Raw genomic sequence first — 12,691 nt, forward strand, 5'->3', positions numbered from 1 at the left:
TAGTACATAGGGTCACTATGAGCCGGAATGGATCTGACGGCACCTAACAACAATAACAACAACAGTAAAACATTGGCTATTGTTGTTATATTATTCCTTATTCCTTAAACTACAAAATTTGAAAAGTGAATTGAACCTTGATAGAGCTCAGGACAACGCTATACTAAAAGGAGGAAGCTAGAAACAATCTGTTTTTCTATTTCCAGAGAAAAGTAAGTTTACTGCCTGAATTATGTAGATGACTATTCTATTCTTTGATTTTCCCTAAAAGGAGCAGATTTGAGGAATATATAAAGCATTCCTATAAAATCAGGAAATCAAGTATAAAATTTACAATGCAAGAAAGTGAATTCATGAAGTCAATGTATTAAAGATACCTCTCAAATATGAGTAAGGATGCTTCTTTTCACTCTTTAAAGAACTAAAACTCAGTTTTATTACCATGAAATAAAAATGTTCATAAACACTGCCGCTACTCATCTGGGAAGCCCAGAACCTTCTATACTCTTCAGATACTACACCTGTCATTCACCAAGAACCCTTGTGAGATGGCAATGACAAAATCCAAGTGAAAATTGCATGAGCCGAGGTTGGCTTATAGTTGGCTTATATTTTCTGAAGGAAGAATTCTGTGTTACAGTTATGATCTCAGTGTTTCCCATAATTCAAGAGAAATAGAATGGCATACATATCCTCCTTTCTATCTAGAGTGGAGATATTTTCAAAAACTATGTTAGTTATTAAATTAGAAGCACGGTTGTATCTTAATCAGATCAGAGTCCTTTAAAATTACGAGTCTGACAGCAAATATATTGGTCATCTGGGATATGCAAGATAACATGGTGGGACACAACATAATAATTGTGGAGAAAATACATTTGCATATCAAAGGTGCTTGAGGAAAATTTCAAGGCATTGACAAGAGAAATGCTGATGGCAAGACAGGCCTAATCAAGGGGGACTAGAGTAGGTTGAGAGTCAAAAGTAGGTTTCATGAAGGAATAATGTTGGAGCCAAGTATTAAAGGAGGTTTCAGACTCGGGGGAAGATGTCAAAGGCACTGGGAAAATGGAGGAGAAATATCCCAAGCTCAGCTACAAGAGGCAGATATGAAAAGATCTTATACTCTGTCTCGCCATATGCCTGTATTTACGAAAATGTTAATAGCAGTTTTCTTCAGAGAGTGCTATTTTTAATTGTTTAAGATTTTTTGGTATATTTTGAAAAAGTTTCTCATCACATTCGTTCCTTTTTTATAAGAGAAGACAACTGTGGAGCTATTTCTATTCAGGAAGGAAAGTTGATTGCTGATATTTCATTTACTGGACAAATAGAGGCTGTATAAATGCACTGGTTAAGAATATAGAAAATGGAATATTGTATTAAAATTCCCAGCTTTGTTTACTCAGTCCATTTGACACTTAAATTTTCCCCTTCACATTATATTATGAAAAATTTCAAGCATGAACTTGAACACCAGTAAACTCCCTCCCCTATAATTGTTAGCATTTTGCTATACTTGCATTTGCTTTATTACATTTCCATCCATTTTTCCATTCATCTTTTTTGTTGGAAGGGGGTGCATTTCTAAGGAAGTTACAAACATCAATACCCTACTTGATAACTAAATTTTAACCACCTTCCAACTCCCCCTGCGTGCACACTCAAGACTAGCTCAGAACCTCCCTATAGGCTGTTAAGCATTTTAATCTCATCTCATTGTCCATACCAAGACATTGCTTCTAATTCAAACATGTCCAGAATCAACTGCATAGCCAGAAGACAATGTTTATTAAGTCTTACCCTGGCTTTTTCTACATATCCAGAACTGTGTAATTTATTCAAATGATATTAAAGCTGGAAGGAAAAATTACCTGATCATGAGCCACAAGCTCCAGTGTTCCCGTGAACCAGACATGTAACAAAAAGCGGGCTCCTGTAAGATAATCTGTTGGTCCTGATAACACAGACTGACCCAGACTCGGTGTGGGAGGCGATAAACAGAAGTCGAATTATCCGGAAAGCTTGAGAAAACAGAATTGACAGTCATGGCAAGGCTTCCAACCTCAGCCTGCAGGCTCCCAGAATCCAGTATTTTAACCGGTATCTCTCCTTTTGTCTCCCCTGCGGGTCTACTTACTTCAAAGTAAAAATCTATCACAGTAACTTAAATGGTATGCTGTTAAACAGAATTTTCTTTAATTACAAGTATTTATGTATGCTGTAGTGATGATCACTCATTTAAATGCAAAGCATACCAATGAAAATGGTTAAGTGCGTGGCTGCTAACCCAAAGGCTGGTGGCTCGAGCCCACCCAATGGCTCCGAGGGAGAAAGACCTGGCAATCTGCTCCCGTGAAGATTACAGCCTAGAAAACCTGATGGGGCAGTTCTACTCTGTCACATGCAGATGCTGTGGGTCAAAAATAGACCGGACAACACCTAAAAACAACAATGGAAACAGTAGCACAGGTGTTAGAAATGTAAAGTGTGACATGTTTCTGGGTTTTTTTTTTTTTTTTTTTTGCCCAAGGAGGCAATATTCCCCTGCCTCTGCATTGACTACCTGTCTGTAATGAACCCAAAGAAGAGAGTAACCAGTTTTCTCACTGATCAAAGGGTAGGTCTGGCGTCATTTCCCAGGAATGTGCTGGAAGCCCGTGTGTGTGTATGTGTGTGTGTGTGTGTGTGTGTGGGTGTGTGGGTGGGTGTGTGGGTGTGTGTGTGGGTGGGTGGGTGGCTTAAAAATCAAATAGAAGGACTTCCCACGTGGAAGGGAATGGAAGTTATATCTGGGTGTCCGTGCCAAAAAGCCATCCAGACATGGTTATTCTGGCTACTTCCTGGGAATTCCTACCTCTCCCTGCCCTGCTTATCAAATTCCATCAATGCTTGCTCAGGTTTGGTAACTCTTAGCCTCTACTGAGAACTGAAAGCGTCTGAGCTAGGCATGGTAACTACAGGTGGACTTTGCTTAGAAATCAGAAGTTACAACAATTCCACTTTTACAGCCTTTTCTTTGTTTGCTTGAAATCACCAAATAGATAGTTTGGAAACTCCCCACCCTGCCCTCCCCCCGCCCCCCACCTCCTAGGTAACTAATTTGAACAGTGTCTGTCTCAGTTCTGTTGATTTGGGGTACTTAGGTTCTGCTATTGAGAAAACCCTACCCAGCCTTAAAATGCTGTCTCATGTAGTAGTGGGTAACATGACAAAAGTAGTTCTTTTCAGAGGAATGTCCTCTTGTGTAAAACTCAGCTATTTTTCTTCTAAAATTTTAATGAATAAAGTTGCTGATTGTTCTTTTGGATTATGTCTGTGCACTGACAAAATGTATTCATGGCAGTCAAGCCTCCCAAATGTCAATTCAAGTGTTTTTTGACAAGAATTCATTTGAATTCTTTCAATTAGATGTCTGTCACAGATCAGATTCAGCAGTTTTTTTGTTAGATCCCACTTCTTTTAATCTGTGTTAAGGTTTCTGAATTTATTGTTGGCTTTAACAGTTTTTGTAGCTCAAATCTGACTGTATATATGTGATTCTGCACTCTGATTTCACTACCTGGGTATAAAAGGCATATTGTAAAATTCTGAGAGATTTTTTGAAAAAGTAATCAATTTTTGTTAAATCAATCTTTTTAAAGAGCATATACTATTTTGGGGAAAAGTGGGTCTGAAAACAAAACAAAACAAAACAATCCCAATTTGAAGAAATAATTGGAAATTTTCATCAAAACATTTTTAAAAAATCCTTCTCGAAACACTTGACTTTAGTTTGGGGTTATTTGCATATTTTACTCAGAAAATAATTTTAGAAGATTTTTGTATAGCTTTTGATATGAAAAAAAAAATTTTTTTTTTAAAGTGATGGGTATTATTCTGAAGACATTTGTATATGAAGTCATATAGACCTTGTTGTCATTGTTGCCATCAGTCGATTCTGACTCATGGAGATCCCATGTGTGCAGAGTAGAACAGCTCCATAGGGCTTTCATAACTGTGTGACCTTTCAGAAGCAGATTGCCAGGCCTATATTCTGAGGCACTTCTGGGTGTGTTTGAACTACCAACCTTAAGGCTAGTAGTCAAGTACTTAACAACCCTATTTGGTAGGTAAAGTTATTTATCCCTTCTTATATATGGGGAAACTGAGACACAGAGAGAATAAATTGCCCAAAGTCACAGAGCTGAAAATGGGCAAAGTAAAAATTCAAATTTAGGAAGCCCAACTCCAGAACAGATTTACTTAAACTTTGATCACCAAAGTTTACCAATTTCCACTTAGAATTCCAGAAACAATTGGTAAATGTTGGCATAAGTGATCATCAAAATGGGCCAAATAGAAAATGAGTGACTAAAGCAAACTTTGATTGGATATTATAATTATTTGAGAGAGTGATAAAAGAAAAAGAAAAAGAAAAAAAAAAGTACCTGAGCCCCATCCAGCCAGCTGAGTAAGAATCTCTGAGGATGGGGCTCATGCAACAGTGTATTTGAAAGCCGAAGAGCTGATTCAAATGAGCAGCCAGGCTGAGAACCACTGATGGAAAGCCTCCTTAGCTAGATCTTAGGACAGATGATAGTCAGCTTTAGCATGAATCAGAATTACCTGGGGGGCTTGCCAGTACACAGGTGGCTGGCCCCGCACCCAAAATTTCTTGAGTGGAGACTCAGATTTTTTTTTTTGAATGAAATATTTCTTTTTTTTTATTGTACTTTTCTTGAAGGTTTATAGAACAAACTAGCTTCTCACTAAACAGTTAATATGCATATTGTTTTATGACATTGGTTAACACCCACGACATGTGAACACTTTCCCTTCTTGAACTTGGGTTCATTATTACCAGCTTTCCTGTCCCCTCCTGCCTTCTAGTCCTTGCCCCTGGGCTGGTGTGCCCCTTCAGTCTTGATTTTTTTTATGGGCCTCTCTAATCTTTAAAAAAAAAAAAAAAATTTTTTTTTTTTTCTAATCTTTGGATGAAGGGTGAGCCTCAGGAGTGACTACATTACTGAGCTAAAAGTGTGTCCGGGGCCATACTTTTGGGGTTTCTCTAGTCTCTGTCATGCCAGTAGAACCTGAGAATTTCTAATAAGTCCCCAGGTGATGTTGAACTCTTGGTTTAGAGAAATCCATTATTTCAAGTACAGGGTCAGCAAAAAATGAGATGGATTTACATGGTGGCTGCAACAGTGAGTTCGAACGCACCCAAGATTGGGAGGATGGCATGGGATCTGGCAATGTTTCTATTATACATAAGGTTGGCAAGAGTGGGGGCCAACTGGATGACAACTAACAACAACAACAACATTGTTTTAATAGGGTAGGAGTAGAGAGGGGTGAGAGAGGCCTGGAAGAAACTGGACTAATTCTCCCAGTATCTCAACAACCCTGAAGCTGACACATTTCCCCTACTTTGCTGATTCACCCCATACCACTTGATCAAGGACAAGGGGAGCAAAGGGAAAGGAAAGATATGAAGCCACAGGGAAGTGAGGGACAAGATAGAGAAAAAGGAACAACTTCTAGCCAGTAAATTAAGGTTTTGTGGCTTCCTCACTGACCTACCACATGTCAGTGATAGAATATAAAATGAGAAAACTTTAAAGATATAGTTACACTTCAAAAGAAGATCAAGCTTTCTATATCAGAGACAGAACAGAACACAAGGAGATGAGACTGGTATCTTTTACAAAATGCTGGGTGATTCTAATGTGCAGCAAGAGTTGGGAACCACCGCTTTGGTTTAAACATCACCTCGTCAGAGTCCTGACCCCTTTCTAAGGACTCCTTAGTTGCCTCGTTCAGAGTTCATTACAAAGTATTTTATATATTTGTTTCCTTGTTTTTCATCTATTACCTCCTGGACCAACAGCATCACCTGGGACTGTATTAAAATGCAAATTCTCAAAGCCCATTCCCGAGCCTCCAGGTGATCCTGATGTACTAACATCTGAGAACCACGGCACTAAATGAATGCTGTAGGAGGACAGGCCCCGTGTGTGTTGTTCAGGGCGTATTTAATCTCTCTCTTAGAAACCTAGGAAACCCTGGTGGCGCAGTGGTTAAGTGCTGTGGCTGCTAACCAAAGGGACAGCAGTTCGAATCCACCAAGCACTCCTTGGAAACTCTATGGGGCAGTTCTACCCTGTCCTATAGGGTCGCTATGGGTCGGAATCGACTTGACGGCACTGGGTTTAGTTTTGGTTTGGTTTAGAACCCTAAGAGCTCAGGCTGCTAACCAAAAGGTTGGCAGTTTGTATCTACTAGCTGTTCTTTGGATAACCCTATGGGGCAGTGACTCAATGGCATACAACAACTCAGAACCCTGGGGTGGGAAACAATAAAGCCAGCAACCCCTTCAATCTCCCATGCCAGTGGCTTCTGCAACTTTTCTACAAAGTAAGCATTCTGAAAGTAGGAAAATTGGTAGTGGAAGTAGCAGAAGACTTAGGACAGCTGATTCCCAAAGCGACCAAGATGGTCACCAGCCTGAGAAAAGGCCCCTCGCACATCTAAAGACCAAACCAAAACCAAACGCATTGCCTTCGACTCAATTCCTACTAACAGCGACCCTATAGGACAGAGTAGAACTGCCTCATAGAGTTTCCAAGGAGGGCCTGGTGGATTCAAACTGCTGACCTTTTGGTTAGCAGATGAAGCTCTCAACCACTACACGACCAGAGTTTCCTCCAAAGGCCAGTCCTGAGTTTTTCTTTTACCGCTATTTGTCTTCCTCGACATCTACCTTTTCTCCAATGCAGTATGATGTAGAAAAGCTCAAACTCTGAAAGTAGATAGAATTGGGCTCAAATTCCAGTCCTAGTATTTGCTAGCTGTGTGACTGAGCAAGTTACTTAACCCTTTCCAAGATTCAGTTTATTCTGTTATAAAATAGGGATAATTGTAGTAACTATTTGTAAGGATTATTGTGGGAATTTAATGAGAATTTAATCTTTGAAAAGCAAAGATATCACCTTGAAGACTAAGGTGCACCTAACCCAAGCCATGGTATTTTCAATCGCATCATATGCATATGAAAGCTGAACAATGAATAAGGAAGACAAAGAAGAATTGATGCCTTTGAATTGTGATATTGGCAAAGTATATTGAATATACCATGGACTGCCAAAAGAATGAACAAATCTGTCTTGGAAGAAGTACAACCAGAACGCTTCTTAGAAGCAAGGATGGTGAGACTGTGTCTTACATGCTTTGGACATGTTGCCAGGAGGGATCAGTCCCTGGAGAAGGACATCATGTTTGGCAAAATACAGGGTCAGCGGAAAAGAGGAAGACCCTCAATGAGGTGGATTGACACAGTGGCTGCAACAATGAGCTCAAGCATAACAGCAATTGCAAAGATGGCTCAGGACTGGGCAGTGTTTTGTTGTGTTGTGCATGGGGTTGCTGTGAGTTGGAACTGACTCGACGTCACCTAATAACAACAATGAGATAATGCGTGTCTACTTAAGATTTTGGTTTTTCGTAAACCAACAGCATAGTCAATCTGTATGCTGAGGAAATAATCCAAGGAGCTGGACTAAATGAAGAAAAATACAGGAAGATCGGAGGAAGACTCATTAACAGCCTATGTTGTACAAAGGGCACAACCTTGCTTGCTCAAAGCGAAAAGGACTTGAAGCATTACTGATGAAGATCAAAGACTACAGCATTCAGTATAGATTACACTTCAACATAAAGAAAAATCTTCACAACTGGACCAAAAAGCAACATCATGATAAACAAACTTTGAAGTTGTCAAGGATTTAATTTTATTTGGATCCACAATCGATGCCCATGGAAGAAGGAGACAAGAAATCAAATGACGCATTGCAGTGGGCAAATCTGTTGCAAAAGACCTCTTTCAACTGTTAAAAAGCAAAGATGTCATTTTGAGGATCCTGATGTGCCTGACCCAAGCAATGGTATTTTAAATCACCTCATCTGCATGCAAAAGCTGGACTATGGATAAGGAAGACCAAAGAAGAATTGATGAATTTGAATTACAGTGTTGGTGAAGAATATTGAATATACTGCGGACTGCCAGAAGAATGAACAAATCTGCCTTGGAAGGAAATACAGCCAGAATTCTCCTTAGAAGTAGGTATGGTGAGACTTTGTCTCAAGTGCTTTGGACATGCTATCAGGACGGTGGTGCCAGTCCCTGGAAAAGGACATTATATTCGGTAGAAAGTCATTCAAAAAGAGGAAGACCCTCAATAAGATGTTTTGACACAGTGGCTCCAACAGTGGTCTCAAACAGTAACGATTGGGAGGATGGTGCATGACCCGGCAGTGTTTCACTCTGTTGCATAGGGTCGTTATGAGTTGGAATTGACTCAACAGCACCTAACAACAGAATAAACGTGTATGTCAGGGTTCACAAATATTAACTGCAATTATCATTCTCCTCCTGTGTTCACTGGGAGCTTCTATGCCTCCGTAGGAAATTATATATTTAGGGTAAAAAACCCAAAACCAAACCCGTTGCTGCTGAGTTGATTTCAACTCATAGTGACAATATAAGACAGAGTAGAACTGCCCCATAGGGTTTCCAAGGACCGGCTAGTGGATTCAAACTGCTGACCTCTTGGTTAGTGACTGAACTCTTAACCACTGAGATGCCGTATTTAGGGTGGGAAGGTAGAAAATCAACATTCATCCAGTATCTGCCAAGTGCCTGCCGTATAACAGGTGTTCTATGGATGCAATCTTGTTTATTCTCCACAACAACACTGTGTGAAAGTTATGATCATCATTCCAGTCATCCTCCCCCAACTCCACGTCATCATTACCATTATGTTTGGACGAGGGAATAAACTCAGAGTTTATGTGACTTGTGAAAAAAACGCACGGCTAGTAAACAAAGCTAGTACGTAAGAAGCCCGAATACGACCTTTGGACTGTGCCGTAATGTCTTTCGAAGAGAAAAAGTAGAAAGTTTTTTTTCTTAATACATTATGTGCCTTTCACAACCTGTCATAGAATGTCAGGGATGATGTTGGGGAAAAAGAAATTAAGGGGAAAATCCTTCCTTTGTGTCACCTTGACAGGCTACAAAGAGAGGCATGTGCGTATCTCAATTGCAAATGAGAAACTCATGTACTATGCCACTATCCAGTAAGCAAACTTAAAATGTTTAACCAGAGCATAAAAAAAAAAAAAAAAAAACCAGAGCATAACTTGTGTTAGAGTCTTAATATATGTATTTTTTCACCTAACTATTCTCTCGGCCATTCTATCAATGGAAAATCAGACAATGTATATAAAAGGATACTTATGACAATCTAAATGTCCAACTATATGGAACTGATTAAATAAATTATGGAATACTATGTAGTCATTAAAAATGATTATATATGTATACATATATTTATGCTATAACTCAGAAATTACTCAAGATATGTTAATTTAAAAAGCAGTTCATAAAATGTATATTAGCAGCTACAGAAAATTGCATTTATAAAATATGTTTTTAAAATGATGAAATTCAGCTTAGCAGTGATCATCCCTTAGGTGATAGGGCTATAGAAAATACATATTATTTCATTTTTACCTATCTATATGAAAAAAAAAGTTTTATATGTTTAAGGAATGAAAAATAATAGGCGTTACTCATAAGAAAACACTAATCTTTTAAGAAACCATTGCCTATGTATTACATAAAATATGCACTATCCAGTTAAGCTTTCTTTTTTTTCTGTGTTATTATCATTGTGTTTCCCTTAAGAAAATCCAAACAGCTCTCTGTAAACCACAGTGCCCTCATTTGTTTTTGAAGAGGATATTAGCAATTAAGGTCAAAGTGTTTTCTGAGAATCCTGGACCTAAAGTCTAGTTTGGAAACACCAGAGGGGATTTATAAGTCTTACCTCAACCTGTGACTTCCGTCCTCTGCCGGCAGGGCAGCAGATAGTATCAGGTCTACCATTTCCTCCACCACCAGGCATTTCTCTCCCTGGGGCTTCAGCAGAGGCAGTGGCGATTTGGTGGTAGAACTCTTGCCTCCCGCCAGGGTTTGATTCCTGGACAATGCACCTCATGCTGAGCCCCCACTCACCTGTTGGTGGAGGTTTACATGTTGCTATGGTGCTGAAGGAGCCCTGGTGGTGCAGTGGTTAAAGCTCTCCACCACTAACTGGAAAGTCAAAGATTCGAAACCACCCGGGGGGCTCCAGGAGAAAAAGATGTGGCAGCCCGCTTTCCTAAAGATTTACAACATTGAAAACCCTATGGGGGCAGTTCTACTCTGTCCTATACGGTCACTACGAGTTGGAATCTACTTGATGGTAGTGGGGTTTTTTTTGGCTTTACAATGCTGAAAGGTTCAGTGGAGCTTCTGCACTAAGACAAACTAAGAAGGCCTGGTGATCTACTAATGAAAACCCTATGGATCCCAGCTGTCCAATCCAAAACTAGGACGGGCAGCATTTTGTTCAGGTGTGCATGGGGTTGCAATTAGCTGGGGCAACTCCATGGCGGCCAAAAACAACACAACTTCAGCATCTCTGATTCCATCCGTCTTTTTTCCTCCCCCCTCCCTCTCTCATGGCAGAGTTACACCGTCTCACCTCTTCCACTTTCTCCAGCCTGGTTCAGAGAGCTTCCAGACTACAAACACATCCCGTGAACGCTTCGTCCTCCCTATTCAAATATCTGCAACACTTCCCACTCCCAAAGTGGCGTGCTTGTAGGAGTCATTGTCTCAGTCCCTGTCTGCTGACTTGTGGATACTGAAAGGAAGTAATCCTCTGTGTGACAGGAGACCGACCCATTGCCGTAGAGTCGGTTCAGACTCTAGACCTTATAGGACAGAGTAGAACTGCCTCATAGGGTTTCCAAGGAGCAGCTGGTAGATTCAAATGCTGATCATTTTGGTTAGCAGCCGAGCTCTTAACCACTGCTCCACCAGGGCTCTGTAACAAGAGAAGGGATAACAAATCTCCACTCTTCTACGGGCTGGAGCATTGAAAGAGAGTGTGGGACATAGAATTGGCTCCCTTCTCCACCCTGGGAGCAGAATCAACACCATACATATAAATACAAGTATAGCTATAAATATAATTTTAGGAGCCAATTTTCCCAGAGAAATAATCAGGAACTGTGTAGAAGAATATTAATGCTATAGTTCAGCTATAATACTTTGTTTTCATGATACAGCCGGGAACTCAGTCAGTATTTTAAGTATGCTCCAAACTATGACTTTCAATTAACTTTGGGAACACAGCCTGTCCCTAAGGTTTGGACTGTTTGGGCTTTGTTTCCCTTCTTTTAATTAAAGCTATAACATACATTAAAAAAAAAAAAAAAGCAAAAGAACTCCTCTAATATTCACTGTTACCAAAATGGTGCTCATCATCAGCAATATTGCCCAGCATATACCACTGAGGTCGTCTTCTGGAATCCAAAGTGCTCATAATACCAAACTTGACTGTATTGTTGGTTTTGGCACCCAGCTAACTTAAGAGGCAGAGACAAAGAATGCAACTTTTCTTTCTGTAAGGCATAGCTCTCTTCCTTTCTTTTGCAGGCTAGAATTAGAAAAAGGAACTCCTGAAGCCACAGTCTCTTGTCTTTCAACTCGTGTAATAAAGACTCAGCAGCTTTGTTAGTACACGGAAAAGCAAAGACGCAAGAATCCTAAAAGCTTGGAGCAACTGGCCTTAAAGCACCCTTAACCCTCTCTGCTTTAGTTACAGAATATTAGTTAAGTTTGTCAGGAGACCAGGAAGAGTCATAAAATCTATTACTTACCATTTCTCTTGGGAAGAGTTGATGTGCCTGGCATACAGTGGCCCAGAAGATGCTGTAACTTGGACAATGAATGTGCAAGTTAGTCCCGCAGAGTGTACTTCCTTTTTTGAACTGTGTGGTCTGTCCAGCTTCCACACACTGATATGTAAGGCTGTATTTGCATGCTATCCCTGATCTTAGAGAATTTGTATAACTGGCCAGGTCTGTCTAGTTATTATACTTCAATATATGAGAGCAGGTATAGGTAAAGCTTTGAAGTCCGAAAGATTGACATAGAATTTTTTAAGAAGTGCCCACATATTAAATTATTAAATTCTGTGCACATTGTTAGTCTGTTTTATATAAAATCTGTATTTGTGTATGTGTATATATATATATATTTATTTATTTTTATTTGTTTAAAGACCCACACCCAAATGCTAACAGTGGTTGACTTGGATGAAGGTATTGTTACATGTTTATTTTTGTTTTATACTTTGCCCAGTTTTTTTAGTTTTCTATTCAAAATATGTAATGCATGTTTCTAAACATAGTTATAATCTCAAAAAGAACAAAAGCAACATGATAATTTTAGTCAGTGACAATTCCAAATGTATTTAAACCCATCTTGCCAATATTTAAATGGTCAAAATATTCATAAGCTTATCATAGGATGCCATTCCCTTCATTAAAAAATGTCAGTCCAGCTTCATGTGCTAACTTTTTTAGCATCAGATGCTTCAGTCTCTCACCATATTGAACTAGATATGCTTGAGTGAAAGGCATATTTCATCCTAAATATTCCTACACCACATTACCCCTTCGAACACATTTTGGTACATGAATTTATCTCCTGTATTTTGAACTTATAGCCTGATAATAAAGCAGTTTCAAGAGCAGAAGATCATCTTTATTTCTCATTTCAAAGGAAAGACAACTGTTGACTTAATTTTGGGCT

At 39.4% G+C, this 12,691-nt stretch overlaps 1 protein-coding gene across 5 annotated transcripts in view; it reads right to left on the minus strand.

Moving 5' to 3' along the window:
* FYB1 (FYN binding protein 1) overlaps positions 1 to 11,827 on the minus strand; it is a 185,662-nt gene extending 173,835 nt beyond the window's left edge. Inside the window, exons 1-2 of one of the 5 annotated variants that reach the window (XM_049862737.1) lie at positions 11,755 to 11,817; positions 9,873 to 10,060 (exon numbers count right to left, since the gene is read on the minus strand). In XM_049862737.1, coding sequence (XP_049718694.1) covers positions 9,873 to 10,060; positions 11,755 to 11,788 — 222 coding nt within the window. In that variant the 5' untranslated portion in view covers positions 11,789 to 11,817. Of the gene's footprint in view, positions 1 to 9,872; positions 10,061 to 10,571; positions 10,755 to 11,754 lie in introns of those variants that run through there. The other 4 variants (XM_049862752.1, XM_049862743.1, XM_049862759.1 and 1 more) reach the window with 4 other exon arrangements.
* Between the last annotated feature and the right edge of the window lie 864 nt (positions 11,828 to 12,691).

This window comes from Elephas maximus, chromosome 2 (assembly GCF_024166365.1).
Source record: "Elephas maximus indicus isolate mEleMax1 chromosome 2, mEleMax1 primary haplotype, whole genome shotgun sequence".
Taxonomy (NCBI): domain Eukaryota; kingdom Metazoa; phylum Chordata; class Mammalia; order Proboscidea; family Elephantidae; genus Elephas; species Elephas maximus.